Here is a 20,188-nt window from a genome sequence, read left to right as displayed (position 1 = left end):
ATATATATATATATATATATATATATATATATATATAGATAGATATATGTCACAAGTTTCAATCACTTGAACACTCTCTACACGCCCTCCACCCATTCCAACCAGGATAACTGCAGTAAAAATGCAATGCTGAATGTTTCTGCTACTATGATTACCACTTTTAGTGAACTAAGAATGATCCTGGAGCTGGATTAAATTCTGCTGGTCTGTATTGTCACCATTAATTGGATATCTGAGAATGCAGCCAGGATTCTACCTTTGGGAATTCCCAGATGACTCTGTCCTTGCTGACAGTCGGTGGGAAGATCATCCTCCCATTCATATCTTGCATGACGATTTAGGGCAGTTTCAGCCTGTGGGGGGAATGTATAGCAGCAGTTAGCTTAGCACATCCTAATTGATTGCAATGCCACCCTTGAGTCTTTAATCATGTGTGCTGGCTGACTGTGTATGTCACACATTCTCTCTCTGTCACAAATCAAATAGGTAGAGACGGAGCTAGTGTTCAATCGTCACATCATGGTGCGTGAAGAAACCATTGACTATCATTATTGTGTATGTGGAAAATTAGTTATAATCTAACGTTAATATGGTTAAAAATCGATATAACGTTTACGATAATGTGTTATCTTAAGTGCTAGTGAAAGCGCTGCGTAGTCAAGCCATCCAGAGTAGGCTATGGAGAGTAGTCAGAGTGAGACAGGAGGTACATGTGTCTTCAAAATAAAAGCCTAAATTTGCGTTGAGAGTCTCAATGGCTCGCGTCGAACAGTCGGTAGGTAGAGAAAAAAAAAGTTTGTTTTTAATCAAAACACTCAGTGCAACCACAGATGTAAATCCAAATCTTGTTTTCCACCAATGACTGAAAGAAAGGTTCAACAAGGTTCAAATTAGCTACTAACAATATTCCTTTTTAACGGGCTACCAACGCTATAAAAGTGGAATGTCACCTGTTCTCAAATAAGGGTTTTAATTTGACGACTGTAACAGGAAATGTATTCTATCATTTTATTTTGGCTAGCTTGACACTGATGGCGGCAGGCAGAATACATCCATGGTCGAACGAACCTGCTAAATAAACTAATATCACAGAGTCACAACAGTGCCGACAGCTTCTTCTTCATAACCACAGCCTGTTCCACACTGTAACTCAACAGCGTGAACGTAGCTTACTCACCACGGGGGGAAGAACGTCGAGTATCTCCTCTCTATCGCCTCCTCTTTCTAAAGTTGACTTGCTGCAGCTGCTGAATGGTTGCAACAGCGAGCAGCACTGTTGGATGAGGTGCGCGTCATCACCATGACAACAGAAGCGCTTCTGTCACGTGATAAGGGGATAATATCTAGTTACGTGGTTCAAAGTGGGCTCTGAGGAGCCTTCAGAGTAGTAGGTCTAGTCTACAGTGTGAGGGTCCCAGGGGGTCCCAAACAAAATGAACACAACTTTAGTTTATATTATACCCATGCTGATTGCTGTGTAGACAGGTTATTTATACTAACAGGTTGCACTCAGTCATATCAGTACAGTGAAGCAATACAATGTCTCAGCAAATACAAAAAAGTAATCTACCAGTCAGACAGTTTACATATTGTCTTTTTATTTTTACTAGAGGCCTAATATCAACACATGTGGAGGAAAAATGTTCAACATACATACTGAGGTCCAATAGCTTGGCACCACACAGCAGTTTTACACACTTTTAATCAAGTCAGTTTCAGATCCACAGAACTTTCTTAGTTATTTTGTAATGTGTTTCACATAATGATAGCAATTATAGTTATAGTTTTTAGTACTGTGTTCATTTTGCTCTCTGTCATTGTGCTGTTATAGCCTACAGTATTGATACATTGTTCCACTAATCATCAAGTTGAATAATGACAAGCAGCGTTGTGTCAGAATGGATAGAAGGAGCATTTCCATTCAGACTGATGAACCTCCTCCACACTGATGGCTGCCACTGAACATCTAAAGGAAATGGTATATTTCAATGAATTTGACATCTTTCCAGTTGATACAGGATGTTTAGGGAGGAGATCATGTGGTTCCTCCTCTGGTCGTTAAGGGCGCCTGTTCAGAGGGAGGGGAACTGGTTGGAATAGCGTGAACCTCCCACGTGCTATGTCCTACCGGTGAAGCTTCCTCTGTCAGGTGAAAAGAAGCGGCGGGCTGACTGCCCATGTCTCGGAGGAAGCATGGAGCCAGTCTCGGCTCTCCCCAGATCGGCAGAGGATGGAGTAGCAACCAGGACAGAGAAATCAAGTGAGCACTAATGGGGGATAAAATGGGATAAAAAATCGAGAAAAAAAAAGAAAAAAAAGGGAGGAGATTGTGTTCAGAAGTGGACAGGTTGTTTAGGGAGGAGATTGTGTTCAGAAGTGGACAGGTTGTTTAGGGAGGAGATTGTGTTCAGAAGTGGACAGGTTGGACCAGAACATGCATGGAAAGTGACTCAGTGCTTTATGTAGAATCTTGAGCTTCACAAAGTTTGGATTATCCTTCTTTATACATTATAGGGTCGGGGTGGATCCAAATTGTGTTATGGTATTGTTGGTTCTAATTTTTATGTGAGCTTACTGGTACAATAAAAAGTATTTTTTGTGTACATCCAACCTGTTTTGAGACCAGGGGCTAGATACAAATAACCATGAAAGTTGATCAAAGTGAATACCCGCACACTGGAGCAGCTCCCAATATTTATTTGCGACTACAGAGCAGCAACGTTTCAACCCACGCAGTGGGTCTTATCAGGCAAATGAAAAAATGCTTACTGGTACACGATGAAGTAACTGTTAATAGTTCACCTTTTTACAGGAGCAAAAAGTAATAGTGTTTTGATCTAGAAATACTGTCAAATTCTCTGATTATGCAAATTTCCACAACACTTATTGACATTTCTGGCAGCCATCTTGTGCTGTAGCTGATTGCTCTCTATCTATTCCAGCTGTATGGAGGCGGGTCTAGGGACACTGCAGCCAGCCCATGATGGAGTTGGCTGGGTGGGGAGGGTTGGCGTTCCGGGCCAGTTCCGGGTCGGTTGCCATGGCAGCAGAGCCTTGGCTGGGCGGGCCTGAGAGGGCTGCAGATGGGTGAGGTTTGACCAGAGCCGGCACACTACCTGAGACCTTGATGCTGAAGAAGAGAGCTGGAGAGACACAGGCCAGTTAAAAAACATACAAGATCTAGAGGTGTCTTCAAAGTTCTGGACCAGGAGGAGAAAATAGCTTCTTATTCTACTGAATTCTAATGTGTTGTTATTCAACTGTGTGAGGTTCTTACGTCCAGAGAAGATGTAGTAGTCGTATTTCTCGCTCCTCTTAGGGTTGGGCATGGAGAGAGCAGAGGTGACCGGGGAGGGAAACCCCTTCAGAGACACTTTGAGGTTGATCTCTCCACTGAGATGAATTTCTGGAGAAGAAGAAACAACAACAGTAAATAACTAGCATTAACTAATGGCATCATCAGCTGGTCAGTTTTATATGCTCACTAACCAGCCTGGCGGGCCGAACGGCTGCTGTGGGACATCCTCGGTTTCTTGCTGCAGGTGGGAGCACCCCCTGGAGGGAAGGAGAACTTCTGCATGGTGTCTCCTGGAGGAGGAACAGACAGACAGACAGACAGACAGGGACGACAATGAGTCACTGATGTCTTTAAAGACCAGCGGCTTGAAGAAGAAACAGCAGATGTCCACCTATCTGCTAGTTCATCAGTCTTTCACTGCACTCTTTTCCATCATCACTCTGCATCACAGACAGTTGCACATATTCATACTGGGAGGCCAAACAGTCAGAATCACTGTCCTTCAACCAGAGGACTCAGGTTCAAACTCCCACCATGCCCAATCCCTAGCAGCTCCAGACCCTCACCTCTGACCTCCCAAGAGAAAACTTTATTCTTACTACATTCCTAAGCTACGTGCCCTTCTTAAAGAAGTACATAATCTCAGTTCTACCTAGGCTGCTCCCCCTGAGAAGTAATCATCTCAGGTCTACTTAGGCTACTCACCCTTCTTAAAGAAGTAAACCATCTCAGGTCTGCTCCTGGTGGCTGGTAGTGGCAGTGCAGCACTGATGTCTCCTGTCAGACCAGAGAATCCAGAGGCCAGAGGCTGAGGGAAGCCAGGCTCCACCACCATGTTGTTGTCTAGACGCCAGTACTGATTTCCCTGTTGGATGGAGGAGGGTTAGTGATAGCGCCCTCTCTGGCAGCATGTGGAATTACATGACAACAGCTCTGAGATATAATTTCAGACCAAGTTGTATTTTCAGGAAGCTCAAGATAAACAGGATGACTACAGTATATACTGTGATGATGGAGGTCTGCTCTGATTTAGAAGAAACCTCTTTTCTAGATTTTTCAAACCTTGATAATAGAGAGGCAAAGTGAACGTCACTTCCTGCTTCAGCACTGTACCAGAGATTTCCATTTATTTTCCCATAGACATTTCGTAAAATGTTTATAAAAATAGTTTTACTGGTTCAAACCAAACGGTTCAGTGAATTCTATAATCGGGAGAGATAGAACATTTCACTCGGACCAAAACTTAAAAAAAAAAACATAAAAAAAATATTTTCTTCAAACCCGCATTTTTTTACGTTTTGGTCCAAGTGAAATGTTATCCGATGTCTCCTGTTTCTAAATATATCTGTACCATTTGGTTTGAACTAGTAAAACTCTTTTTATAAGCATTTTATGAAATGCCTATGGGAAAATTAATGGCAGATGAAAATCTCTGGTACAGTGCTGAAGCAGGAAGTGACGTTCCACTTTGGCTCTCTATACATTATTCTCACTGCTATTAGTAGGAGTAGTTACATTTGTAATATTCATATCTTCACAAAGTAGGATTTTCCTTGTTATTTTTCATAATTAGTCATAAAAGTAGTAGTAGTAGTAGGTGCAGCTCCTGTAGTAGTTGTAGTAGTGTTGGTAGTATTGTTCCTTGATGATGTAGGTGTCTCCCTGGCAGTTGTAATAGTGTTAGTAGTATTTGTACCTTGATGATGTAGGTGTCTCCCTGGCAGTTGTAATAGTGTTAGTAGTATTTGTACCTTGATGATGTAGGTGTCTCCCTGGCAGTTGTAATAGTGTTAGTAGTATTTGTACCTTGATGATGTAGGTGTCTCCCTGGCAGTTGTAATAGTGTTAGTAGTATTTGTACCTTGATGATGTAGGTGTCTCCCTGGCAGTTGTAATAGTGTTAGTAGTATTTGTACCTTGATAATGTAGGTGCCTCCCTGGCAGTTGTAATAGTGTTAGTAGTATTTGTACCTTGATAATGTAGGTGTCTCCCTGGCAGTTGTAATAGTGTTAGTAGTATTTGTACCTTGATGATGTAGGTGTCTCCCTGGCAGTTGTAATAGTGTTAGTAGTATTTGTACCTTGATGATGTAGGTGTCTCCCTGGCAGTTGTAATAGTGTTAGTAGTATTTGTACCTTGATGATGTAGGTGTCTCCCTGGCAGTTGTAATAGTGTTAGTAGTATTTGTACCTTGATGATGTAGGTGTCTCCCTGGCAGTTGTAATAGTGTTAGTAGTATTTGTACCTTGATGATGTAGGTGTCTCCCTGGCAGTTGTAATAGTGTTAATAGTATTGTACCTTGATGATGTAGGTGTCTCCCTGGCAGTTGTAATAGTGTTAGTAGTATTTGTACCTTGATGATGTAGGTGTCTCCCTGGCAGTTGTAATAGTGTTAGTAGTATTTGTACCTTGATGATGTAGGTGTCTCCCTGGCAGTTGTACTAGTGTTAGTAGTATTTGTACCTTGATGATGTAGGTGTCTTCCTGGCAGTTGTAATAGTGTTAGTAGTATTTGTACCTTGATGATGTAGGTGTCTCCCTGGCAGTTGTAATAGTGTTAGTAGTATTTGTACCTTGATGATGTAGGTGTCTCCCTGGCAGTTGTAATAGTGTTAGTAGTATTTGTACCTTGATGATGTAGGTGTCTCCCTGGCAGTTGTAATAGTGTTAGTAGTATTTGTACCTTGATGATGTAGGTGTCTCCCTGGCAGTTGTAATAGTGTTAGTAGTATTTGTACCTTGATGATGTAGGTGTCTCCCTGGCAGTTGTAATAGTGTTAGTAGTATTTGTACCTTGATGATGTAGGTGCCTCCCTGGCAGTTGCAGCGTGTGAAGACAGTGTCGATGGGAGAAGGGACACCCAGAGTGTCTGTAATACTTTGTGGAGGACCGACTGAGCGACTGACCGGGTCAACTGACCGGAACATGTCACCTGGAACACACACATACGCACGCACGCACGCACGCACGCACACGCACACACACACACACACACACACACACACACACACACACACACACACACACACACACACACACACACACAATAACATACAGCATGTACAAATAGAAATGTCATACACTCACACAGTACATGAACACATCAGAAACAAATTAGCCTATAAGTCATATTGACCTTACAAACCCTTTATAAACACACACACATAACTCAGATCAATAAAACATTTATTTTGTCTACTTTCATATGATTTAGATTAGAATTAGAATATATATGTGGTATAAATTGTTATGTCTGTATATTTGATCCTCTTTATTATACACACACACGCACACACACACACACACACACACGCACACACACACACACACACACACACACACACACACACACACACACACACACACACACACACACACACACACACACTGACCTTTAAATACCAATATGGTGCCGTTTCTGAGAGCTGTCAGTCCACTGATGGGAGAATCACTGCACAGATCACTATTAGCAAACAGTTCTAGAAAGACACACACACACACACACACACACACACACACACACACAAACCAGAGTTTGTCATTGGAAGATGTTAATATACGTAATATGTTAATATATAATATATGTAAGTGACTGTAGTCTGGAAAGGTAGTCTGTAGTTTAATAGTACAAAAACTTGGAAAGGTTTTGTACTATTAAACACTATGGGTGAAATTCCATTAGAACAAATATCTCAGGTTCATCTCTTTTTTAGAACAGACCACATCTCTCTCTCTCTCACACACACACACACACACGCGCACGCACGCACGCACGCACGCACGCACGCACACACGCACGCACACGCACACACACACACACACACACACACACACACACACACACACACACACACACACACACACACACACACACACACACACACACACACACACACACACACACACGTGTCCCACCTGTGTCTGGTCCCTCAGAGCCTCCTTCCCCCAGAGAGACCCCCAGGGCCTGGGCTACATCCTGGAGGGTGTTTGCTCTAGAGTCTAAAAGTCACATAGAACCATAGAGTTAAAAGATAACAAAATATTAAATTCTAACTAAGAATTGAATTAATCTTCATCTGAGTCACCTTGACTTGACCATGAAAGAGCAGTTCCAACTGTGCCTGCTCTCTCAGAGCCTCCTCCCTGCAGGGCCTGGGCTACATCCTGGAGGGTGATGGCTCTAGACCCCAGGGCCTGGGCTACATCCTGGAGGGTGATGGGTCTAGAATCTAAAAGTCACATAGAACCATAGAGTTAAAAGATAACAACATATTAAATTCTAACTAGAATTGAATTAATCTTCATCTGAGTCACCTTGACTTGACCATGAAGGAGCAGTTCCACCTGAGCCTGCTCTCTCAGAGCCTCCTCCCCCCAGAGAGAGCCCCAGGGCCTGGGCTACATCCTGCAGGGTGATGGGTCTGGGGCCTAGAAACCACATAGAACCTTAGAATCCCAAGCTAACAAAATAATACATTTGAATGTTTAATATTACATTTAACCAAAAATGGAGTCACTTTGACTTGACAGGCGATTGAGTTTACCACCAGAAGCTCCAGGAAGAGAGGGACTCAGGGGATCGCTGCCGCGCAGAGACGGAGCACTCTGGCTGGGCAGAGAGGAGCCAGGTGCTTGGGAGTCTGGAGCCCAGCTGGAAGAGGAAGGGACCAACACTGGCAAAATGCTGAAAGGGATGTTACTCATACCTGAGGAGAGAGGAAACCAGACATTTGGCTCCCATTGATGTCCAAAACATTTTTTAAGTAAACGCGTAAGACAAAAGCGAGAGACCAAAGAAAGAGAGGAGGAATGGAGTCTCCAAACCATTTTGATGCGGATTGGTTGGTGCAGGTAGGTGGGCGGGGCCAGAGGAGCCATCAATGAAGGGCTAACGGAGGTGCGAGGCCGATGCTCCTTGAAACAGTGAGTGGCGGTCAAATTAACCAATCACTGATTTGAACATATTGGGCTCGGGAACGTGACGTCAAGTGTCTGGAGACCCGCCCACTTTTGCCATCTTTGCTGTCACACAGTGTCTGGAGACCCGCCCACTTTTGCCATCTTTGCTGTCACACAGTGTCTGGAGACCCGCCCACTTTTGCCATCTTTGCTGTCACACAGTGTCTGGAGACCCGCCCACTTTTGCCATCTTTGCTGTCACACAGTGTCTGGAGACCTGCCCACTTTTGCCATCTTTGCTGTCACACAGTGTCTGGAGACCTGCCCACTTTTGCCATCTTTGCTGTCACACAGTGTCTGGAGACCTGCCCACTTTTGCCATCTTTGCTGTCACACAGTGTCTGGAGACCTGCCCACTTTTGCCATCTTTGCTGTCACACAGTGTCTGGAGACCCGCCCACTTCTGTCACCAGTCTGCGCTGGTGTTTTCTTTGCGTTCGCTTCAATAAGTTGCGTGAACGGCTTCAATCAATAATGGGTCTGTCTGGCGGTGCAGAGGGGGGGGTGGAGCTTGAACACAGGGCAAAATACCAGCTGGTAGCGTCCTTGTAGCCAATATTATGGACGAGTTACGGTTGTAAACAAGAAACAAAATCAACCAATATGGCGGAAAACAATCCAAGAATGCAATGCGCAATCAGTGCATTCTGGGATTGTGTCCCCAGCCCAATTGAATGCCACAATATAATGTAGGCTACATTTCTGTATGGCTATTCAAATTAAAAATTCTAATTTGGGTATTCAAATTGATGATATGACTGTAGGTATTTTTTTATATGCTGATGATATTGTTTTACTAGCCGAATGTGAACAAGACCTGCAGAATATGTTAATTGGTGTTTCAGATTGGTGTAAAAAAATGGAGACTTGTGATAAATCAGGAGAAAACGAAAATTGTTCATTTCAGAAAACACTCTGTACAAAGAAGTTCATTTGTATTTAATTTTGGATCAAATACATTGACCTATGCAAATCAGTATAAGTATCTTGGCTTGACATTGGACGATCACCTGACCTTCAACCCAGCTATAGGCACTCTATCAGACTCAGCTGGTAGAGCTTTGGGCTCTGTACTGAACAAAGTCAAAAACTGTAGAGACCTAGGTTTTAAGTCATTTACTCAATTGTATAGATCCTGTGTATGTCCTGTTTCAGACTATGCAGCTGGGGTCTGGGGCTTTAACGAACAGACCAAATCTAACACAGTACAATACAGGGCTATTCGCTCCTTTTTGAGAGTTCATAAACGTTCTCCAATAGCAGCCATTTGTGGAGACATGGGCTGGGAACCGTCCAATGTCAGGCATAAATGTGAAATGCTTCGTTTATGGAACAGACTGGTAAATATGCCTGATTATAGGCTGACGAGAAAGATTTTCAATTGGGAAACATCAAAACTATCTCCCTGGGCCAGTGAGGTGAAATCTTTATTTTATATTTCTGATTTGTCATTCATATTTCATAATAGACTACGTTGTAATATTCAAGAAATTAAAAAAGCTTTCTTCCAATTACATAAAGAAAAATGGAGTATAGAAATATGGAATAAGCCTAAATTAAGAACTTATTGTCTTATAAAAAATATTTATGAAGTAGAAAAATATGTTGAACAAAATCTATCCAAAACACAAAGATCTCTCTGTGCCCAGCTACGCTCAGGTACCTTGCCTCTTGCCATAGAGACAGGTAGGTTTACCGGTGTACCTGAGGAACAGAGACTTTGCCTGTTCTGTGATCTAGAACAGATTGAAAATGAGATTCATTTTATGTTCTTCTGTCCTCTGTATGATGAATTTAGACATGTGCTTTTCGAGAAAATGAGCTGGCTATATAATGATTTTTTTTATTTGGATGATTATAAAAAATTGGAATTATGTTTTAGAAAGGGAGCATTCCATGCAGCCAATTTCATTTCTAAAGCCTGGGAAAAGAGAAAAAATATGCTGTATATTTGATTTGAGTTTTATAATGTGTACGTTTGTGTATATGTATCCAGTGTGGATATGTTTATATATGCATACACATTGTGTGTGTGTATATGTATGCATACATACTGTATGTTTATGTCAAGTTGTTTACACACCTTGCAAGATTGTTGTCTTTAGTGTCTTATAAGCCCATGCGGGCTGGGCACCCTGTGTGCACGACACTTGAATAAAAATATCTATCTATCTATGTACTGTACTTATTACAGTGCTATCTGTTATGATTGTGTATATACTGAATAGTGTTTGGACAAAGGTTATTTAGAACTGCTTTTCTCAACTAGTCACAATAAGTCAGCATTAGCATTACATTTAGCTCTTACCTCGAGGACATTTCTCCTCATTCTCACTGTTGGAGCTTTTCTTGCTTCTTTCTGATTTTCCGCCTGAGGATGATCGGGCTGGAAAAATGAATGAAGACAAAAAAAAAACACAGAAGTTATTTCACTGTTTGAACGCTGAAACAAGGAAATGCAAAATAATAACAGCTACCAGACATTTACCAACTAAGCTGCGTCCTAATGAATGCAGATTCATGTCATCTTGATATCCAACTGACCTTCCCTAGAGTCAATGCAAAATCTCTCTCTCTCTCTCTGTGTGTGTGTGTGTGTGTGTGTGTGTGTGTGTGTGTGTGTGTGTGTGTGTGTGTGTGTGTGTGTGTGTGTGTGTGTGTGTGTGTGTGTGTGTGTGTGTGTGTGTGTGATTTTTGAATTAGGTAATTATCAGAATCAGTCAGAATCAGAATCAGAGTAACTTTATTGATTGAGTAATTCTAGAGCACTAAATGGGCAAACATGAAAGATGGCTCTGCCACTAGTCCTGTCAGTCAGTCAGTCAGGCCGGCAGGCAGGCAGGCAGTCAGTCAGTCAGTCAGTCAGTCAGTCAGTCAGTCAGTCAGTCAGTCAGTCAGTCAGTAGACAGTCAGCTAGTGATGCTGCTAACCTGTAGCTGTGGCCCTGTGGGGCGAGGCTGGCACATGGACATCACTGGCATCTGAGGACAGAGAAACACTGTGCTGTGATAATACCTTCTTGTATTATGTGATATTCTATAGGTTTCTGTAGGTGCTTTGCGCTCCACTAGGACATTTCCTGTGTTGTTGCTACGGTTGCGGATGTTGGCCCCCTACCACAGTGCAGCTGGTAGTCATGACAACAGGTGTTGTAGCGGAGGCAGTCTGGGTCACACTCACACAGCCGACCCCGCCTGAACGGCTCGGCACAGCGCCCCCTGCAGGACTGAGCTAGAATGACAGACCCCCAAAACAGCCTATCACAACCATTGACTCATTGACTGTCACAACCAGTGCAGGTTGAAGAGCAAACAAACATGGCCGGGAGAAACAAACATTGAGCTTTCAACTTGTCAAAAAGACAAACTCCTCTTACTTGATTTAGGAGGACATTATTCATCTTGCTTTATTCAAACACAAAGGACATTGACCTGTGCTTAAACAGTCTTTTATCTCTCTTGATTATGAAGCAATTTGTAACTTTGTTTTGAAAAGTGATGTATACATAAAGGCTATTTTCATTAATATGATTATTATCTGCTTGTAATGCCTCACAAAGCACAAGTACACTATTGCCAAAAAATAAACAATACTTAATGTGAATAGTGTATGAGTTGTATAGAGGGCCATGCAGATACCTTAATGTGAATAGTGTATGAGTTGTATAGAGTGCCATGCAGTTACCTTAATGTGAATAGTGTATGAGTTGTATAGAGTGCCATGCAGTTACCTTAATGTGAATAGTGTATGAGTTGTATAGAGTGCCATGCAGATACCTTAATGTGAATAGTGTATGAGTTGTATAGAGTGCCATGCAGATGCCTTAATGTGAATAGTGTATGAGTTGTATAGAGTGCCATGCAGATGCCTTAATGTGAATAGTGTATGAGTTGTATAGAGTGCCATGCAGTTACCTTAATGTGAATAGTGTATGAGTTGTATAGAGTGACATGCAGTTACCTTAATGTGAATAGTGTATGAGTTGTATAGAGTGCCATGCAGTTACCTTAATGTGAATAGTGTATGAGTTGTATAGAGTGCCATGCAGATACCTTAATGTGAATAGTGTATGAGTTGTATAGAGTGCCATGCAGTTACCTTAATGTGAATAGTGTATGAGTTGTATAGAGTGCCATGCAGATACCTTAATGTGAATAGTGTATGAGTTGTATAGAGTGCCATGCAGTTACCTTAATGTGAATAGTGTATGAGTTGTATAGAGTGCCATGCAGTTAACTTAATGTGAATAGTGTATGAGTTGTATAGAGTGCCATGTAGATACCTTAATGTGAATAGTGTATGAGTTGTAGAGAGTGCCATGCAGATACCTTACAGTAATGTGAATAGTGTATGAGTTGTATAGAGTGCCATGCAGTTACCTTAATGTGAATAGTGTATGAGTTGTATAGAGTGCCATGCAGTTACCTTAATGTGAATAGTGTATGAGTTGTATAGAGTGCCATGCAGATACCTTAATGTGAATAGTGTATGAGTTGTAGAGAGTGCCATGCAGATACCTTAATGTGAATAGTGTATGAGTTGTATAGAGTGCCATGCAGTTACCTTAATGTGAATAGTGTATGAGTTGTATAGAGTGCCATGCAGATACCTGGTGCAGCAGCAGCAGCAGTGAAGGTCACAGCAAGGCCAAGCAGCAGCAGCCAGGACATCTTCATCATCATCATCTTCATCATGTTCATCCAAGACTCAGTGGGAAAAGATCTGCAACACAAACGACCATAACAGCTACCATATAGAGAGAGACTGACAGAGAGAGACGGAGTGAGAGAGACTGACAGAGTGAGAGAGAGAGACAGAGTAAGAGAGAGACTGACAGAGTGACAGACTGATTGAGAGACAGACAGACAGACAGACAGAGAGAGAGAGAGAGAGAGAGAGAGAAACTGATAGAGTGTGAGAGAGGGACTGATTGAGAGACAGGCAGACAGACAGAGAGAGAGAGAGACAGAGAGAGAGAGCGAGAAAGAGAGAGAGAGAGAGACAGAGAGAGAGAGCGAGAAAGACAGAGAGAGAGCGAGAGAGTGAGAATACCTTCTCAGTAAATCACCTCTACTTCTTCTGCTCTCTCTGTCACTGTGTTGGTTGGTCTTATATAGGAGGCAAAAGCACAGAGACAGGACACTTTTAATTAGCATCACACACACACACACACACACACACACACACACACACACACACACACAGACACACACACACACACACACACACACACACACACACACACACACACACACACACTGCGCCCACAGACAAATTAAAACCTCCAAAGTGTTTTGGCATGCAGTAAATGACCTCACACACAGATGGAATTAAAGTAACTAATTACAAAGTGCACCAGAGTTACTTTACAGTAATGGAGTAGATGTTTGATCACATGATATCACAGCCTGTTTGAAAGACATTGTACATTTCAGACATTTAGCTCAGCTTTTCTCATTGTGGCTCAGGAGAAATGACCACAGTCAATGAGAGAATGAATTAGAAGGACTATTCTGATCATAGCTTCACTCTGACACTGCTATCTACAGACAGCTCTATGCAATTTACTCTAATACTAAATCAACTAAAATCTTCCCATATTCCCTGCGACAAAATGTTATCATTACATTATTACTTTTGCATTGAGGAGTTAAATTTGAACTTTGGGATGGAGACTAGGAGGTACAATGAGATCTTCTACCAGCATGCGTTTGCTAATAATAACGACTACAATACGAATATTACTGTTACTGTTAATTCAACAATGATCATGCCATTTTCTTATTGCACTGTCCTCTTATTGGGTAGGCTACTTTTCTTAGGTACTCGAATACTAACGTAGTTCAAGTTACAGTAATAATACTTTAACTTATCGAGTAAAGTATTTGTGTTTTTCCACCTCTGAGGTCGATCTGTTGACATTTTGACCACAGCCAATTTATGAAATAATGTGGTCGTGTGTGTGTGTGTGTGTGTGTGCGTGCGTGCGTGTGTGTGTGTGTGTGTGTGTGTGTGTGTGTGTGTGGGTGTGTGAGAGAGAGAGGTCACAATGTCCTGTAAAAAAAAAGTCAAGCTTTTTATGAACTTGTAAAAACTGACGTCATGTATTTTCAATGATCTAGCTTCATCCTGGGTTAATAAAACATATTTCTACATGTGGGACACATTGTCACTTCTTACTTTTATTCTTATTATTCTGTGTGGCACTGAGTTTGGCGAGACCAGCTTGAGGTCAAAAGTGTTCTTGTTAAAATTGCTATAGAGGCAGATGTGTAGAACAGGGATTCTGCAACGTTTTCACATCAAGGACCCCTAATTTGGTCAGCCCACATTTGAGGAGCCTCTCAAACCCAAATCTAAGAGTATTTATATTGTTAGATTTGATTTTGTCAAGAAATTCATAACGATCTGTATTGTAGGTAGAGAGATAAGAGAGTAACTCTGATCAAAATAGTAATCTTCTTTCTATATAATCACGAAAGGTCTGTCCGTCACGAGCACATTCATCTCCCCGGCCATTGCTCTGATTGCCTCCAAAATGAGCCAAAACACTTTTCAGGGGTCTGGAATGAATCTGGTGCAAACCAACTGAAAGAAATCCACCGACGGGGCACTACAGCAATATTTTATGTTTTTAGGCCTTAGTTGGCACCATTTATGTTGCATTACCGCCTCCTTCTGGATTTATCCATCCACTGTTTCCATACATTCTGTCCATATATCTGCCGAGATCAAATCTCCGCGGCCCATCATCAGCATCCCTCCCCTGCTTCCCATATCACTCGAGCAATTGTGATGTCATCAGTGATGATGTCATCAGTGATGTTAGTCATGGAATTGTGATGTCATCAGTGAGTGATGTCACTCAAGCAATTTCGCTGCTGAGTTTGGCCTGTCTGATTTTGGGGGCAGATCTCTCCCTGCTTTGTTCAGCTCAACAGTCATGGTCATAACTGAGCCTTTCGACTGAGGGCCTGGTATGACGGGCAGCGGAGCAAGGGTCAACTGGAAAACACTGATCGACTTTAAGGATGATCGATGTCATAACCACTGATGATGTCATGTCGTGCCCCACAATCGTCAAGTGATGTCATACCCACTAATGATGTGGATGACGTGGCATGAGTTGACATGTTTGGTCACAACAACAACAACAAAAAGTACACCCATGGCACATCATCTCCAGAGACTCCACCCTAGAAATCGTTCTAGTTCTCTAATAACGGTTAATTCACCAGTTTGTTGGGGATCACCTGGAACTCATTCAAGGACCCCTGGTGGTCCCCGGACCCCATGTTGAGAACCAGTGTAGAAGATGAGGGAGGAAGACAGAGAGGAGAAGAAGAGGGAGAGACATCACTTGCTTTTAGGACAGGAGTCACACAGACCTCTGAGGTCATGTGACCCGTCTGTTTGTTCCCGGAGGGAAAACAAAATCTGGTGAAGCTGATTTTAGTCCTTACTCACAGTTACTGGAATACACTTCCAGATGCAGACAAGACTCAGACAAGACAAAAAAATCTTTGTGGACCACAAGACTCTTGTCAACCACTAAAAAAATCTTTGTGGACCACAAGACTCCTGTCAACCACTAAAACAAATCTTTGTGGACCACAAGACTCCTGTCAACCACAAAAAAAAAAAATTGTGGACCACAAGACTCCTGTCAACCACAAAAAAAAATCTTTGTGGACCACAAGACTCCTGTCAACCACAAAAAAAGTATTTGTGGACCACAAGACTTCTGTCAACCACTAAAAAAGAATCTTTGTGGACCACAAGGCTCCTGTCAACCACTAAAAAAGAATCTTTGTGGACCACAAGACTCCTGTCAACCACTAAAAAAAAGTCTTTGTGGACCACAAGGCTCCTGTCAACCACTAAAAAATAATCTTTGTGTACCACAAGACTCCTGTCAACCACTAAAAAAAATCTTTGTGGACCACAAGACTCCTGTCAACTCCTCAAAAAAAAGGAGAGAAAAAAGGAAAACTTTATTTTTCCCTATAGACTTTTGCTAGACTGTGTTTTCATTTTAAGGACCCCTAATTTAGTCCACATTTGGGCCCCGGACCCCCACTTGATGAGTTTGTCTCTTAAACCCAAAGCTGAGGACGTTTTTATTGTTAAATGTGATTTTGTCCAGAATTTCATGACTATCTGTATTGTAAGTAGAGTGATAAGAGAAACTATATCAAAACAGTCATTCTTCTACATTCTCTAACTGTGTTAACTTCTTGTATAAATGAAATAATGCTATAGTTCATCAACTTGCTGGGGACCCCCTGCAACCCCCTCAAAGACCCCTGGTGGGCTCCAGACCCCACGCTGAGAACCACTGCCATAGACAGATAGATAGATAGATAGATAGATAGATAGATAGATAGATAGATAGATAGATAGATAGATAGATAGATAGATAGATAGATATATAGATAGATAGAGTAGATAGATAGATAGATAGATAGATAGATAGATAGACAGATAGATAGATAGAGTAGATAGATAGATAGATAGATAGATACATAGAGTAGATAGATAGATAGATAGATAGATAGATAGATAGATAGATAGATAGATAGATAGATAGATATATAGATAGATAGATAGAGTAGATAGATAGATAGATAGATAGATAGATAGATAGATAGATAGATAGATAGATAGATAGATAGATAGATAGATAGATAGATAGATAGATAGATAGATAGAGTAGATAGATAGATAGATAGATAGATAGAGTAGATAGATAGATAGATAGATAGATAGACAGATAGATAGATAGATAGATAGATAGATAGATAGATAGATAGATAGATAGATAGATAGAGTAGATAGATAGATAGATAGATAGATAGATAGATAGATAGAGTAGATAGATAGATAGATAGATAGATAGATAGATAGATAGATAGATAGATAGATAGATAGATAGATAGATAGATAGATAGAGTACATAGATAGATAGATAGATAGATAGATAAATAGATAGATAGATAAATAGATAGATAGATAGATAGAGTAGATAGATAGATAAATAGATAGATAGATAGATAGATAGATAGATAGATAGATAGATAGATAGATAGATAGATAGATAGATAGATAGATAAATAGATAGATAGATAGATAGATAGATAGATAGAGTAGATAGATAGATAAATAGATAGATAGATAGATAGATAGATAGATAGATAGATAGAGTAGATAGATAGATAAATAGATAGATAGATAGATAGATAGATAGAGTAGATAGATAGATAGATAGATAGATAGATGATAGATAGATAGATAGATAGATAGATAGACAGATAGATAGATAGATAGATAGATAGATAGATAGATAGATAGATAGATAGATAGATAGATAGATAGATAGATAGATAGATAGATAGATAGATAGATTGTCAGTCAGATATAGTCAATTGGTGAGTGTCTATTGGACCAAATAACATAATCATGATCCCATAGGAAATAAGCAAGGGGAGCGGCTTTTTCCAAGCTTTCGGGGGAGGCCCACAGTGCAGACTTTGAAAACCCCTGCCCTGCTGTAGATGGTTTAATTGGAATTCTGTTAGGCTACTTTAGGCAACAGTTTGGACCCTAGTTTATTTCCTCTCAGTTATTGTATTAGCAAACAACTTCAACAGGAAGTAAACGAGGTGAGCTGGTGATGGAGAAAGTGTGTCAGAGTCTCTCAGCTTGTTAACACTCCTACAGAGCAGCTGCTATGAGACACCACACCACAGAGTCACTAGACCAAAGCCCACAGCAGCACACCCACTCTGTTCCCATTCACCTGCTCCTCTCACGCCTGCTGCTGCCTGTGTGTGTCTTAACCATCTGCGATGGACAGCGCTTTAACGAGTCCTGGTCAGAAGGTCAGATCGGAGCACGTTGTAAAAACGTTATTAGCACCTCACACTGTGACCGTGTACAGACTGTGGAGGCGCGCTGGCCGGCGCTTCGGAGTGACACACGTTTACACACATATTGTTGTAGAAACAGGAGGAGGCCGGTCAGATGTTATGAAACGTGTCTTTAATGAGGGAACACAACAGAGAGGAGAGATTAATTCAGCTTAGAGGGGAAACAATGACCTTTTTACATGCAGAGACATTCAACTGGCAAAGTGTGTCTTTCCCACTTTCAGGTGGGTCACAGAGTGGCTGAATTCCCATTTCCCAGCTCCTCCTGTCCTAACCCTAACCCTAACCCTAACTCACGTACTCACTAGTGGCCATTCCTGATTTTCCCACCTTACAGAACCCTCATCCTACCAACATATTGTAGCGATCCTGGGTCGCTAAGGATAAGAGCAAGCACGTGAGCCTAAGCTAATATAAGGGGATTGTCCCTTTAGCTTGATGGTTAACGTGTTGGGCTTGTAAGACTATGGAACAGTCTAAGCTGGAGACCCGGGTTCGCGAACAGGCCTCGCCTGTGCCGTTACATTGGTGTCAGAAGTGGGATGGGATGGCCGCGCGGTCATCGGAAGGCAGCCCGGATGGGATGCGTGAGGAAGCCGAAAGCGTCCGCCAGTTGCTGCACCAAGCTGGTAAGGCAGGGAGTAAGCTGAAGCGCAGGGGCTGCGCTTCCCACAGGAGGAGGTAGTGTAGCGATCCTGGGTCGCTAAGGATAAGAGCAAGCACGTGAGCCTAAGCTAGGTTCGCGAACAGGCCTCGCCTGTGCCGTTACAATATTTAACATACAAGGACTAGCAACTGGGTTCCTTGGGTACCCCAAGAACAAACTAGCCTACTGTAAGAAACAACCATCATAGTTAAGGAAAAACACAAAGTTAAGCAATGGCTCTGGTCAAAAAGGGTGGCTTTTTAGTCCCCTTTGAAAAGCATGAAGAGTCTGTGGTGCCCTCAGGTGGTCAGGGAGAGTATTCCACAGATGAGGTGCAGCTGAGCATAAGGCCCAGAGCTTGGTCCTCCTGGGAGGTTATGGAGGAGGTTTGTGGAGTGAGCTGTTCCTTGAGGTAAAGGAGCGGCATTTCTGTGGATGTGCTGATGAGTTAGCGGAGATACTTTGTTTTGGATCGATCGTGAAGGAGACAGGCAGCCAGCAGTGTAGTGAGTGTTCATGTTCATGTTTTCACACACTCTCATCACAGGGTCCTAGCAGCGGTGTTCTGGATGTATCAGAGATTTTGGAGGCTCTTGCTAGGAGTCTCAATGGGAAGTGTGTTGCAATAGTCCAGCCTTGAGGAGACAAAGAGGTGAACGAGTTTCTCCATGACATCTGACAGGCTAAGACGGAGTTTGGAAATGTTCCTGAGGTGGTAGAAGGAAGGCCCATCTACACCGATGCTTGATGTGTGTGGGCATCAAAGGTCTGGTGAGCAGAGAGGAATGTCTTGGGCAGAAATGGTGATGTGAGTTACGCAGACGACTGGACCTGGTGTAGGGTGACAACTAAAATAGCAGAGTGGAATGATTTGGGGGGATGATTCCATGGCGGCTATGACACAGCTGAGCGGGAGTATATAAAGGGAGAAGACTTTTTGCCTCATCTACCATTCTTTGCAATTTGTTTCTAAGGGCTTTTTAGATCTGGTGCACTAGTAGTGTAAAAGTGATCATTGATTCCATCCACAATGACACCACTTTGAGAAATGTTACATTTACCGTATCTGATACCATAATGAGATGATAGCAGTTTGACTATGTTCACTAATTCTAGTGGATTCGTTTAATTGTGTGAGACCAAATGTCTTCGGGAAATTAGACAGCGGATTGTAGAGTGGAGCATTTTCTCTGATGAGGCGGTCAAAGATTAACACTGAACAACAAGCACCAATATTTACAGTTTGGCATGAAATGTATGGCTTCTGTTGGTTGGAAACACTTTTTTATTTTATTTTCAATTTTTTCTTGGAACATAACAAACACAAGCTCAGACAGTAACTGAAAGAAAAAA

General features: G+C 41.9%; 1 protein-coding gene across 1 annotated transcript in view; it reads right to left on the bottom strand.

Moving 5' to 3' along the window:
* LOC310791855 (ras-related protein Rab-36-like) overlaps positions 1-331 on the bottom strand; it is a gene marked incomplete at its 5' end in the record, with an annotated part of 17,405 nt that extends 17,074 nt beyond the window's left edge. The window contains one exon of the mRNA XM_083653525.1: positions 257-331. Coding sequence (XP_083509651.1) covers positions 257-331 — 75 coding nt within the window. The remainder of the gene's footprint in view (positions 1-256) is intronic.
* Between the last annotated feature and the right edge of the window lie 19,857 nt (positions 332-20,188).

This window comes from Poromitra crassiceps (assembly GCF_964638095.1).
Source record: "Poromitra crassiceps genome assembly, chromosome: 17".
Classification (NCBI taxonomy): domain Eukaryota; kingdom Metazoa; phylum Chordata; class Actinopteri; order Beryciformes; family Melamphaidae; genus Poromitra; species Poromitra crassiceps.
This window is presented reverse-complemented; position numbering and strand designations above follow the sequence as displayed.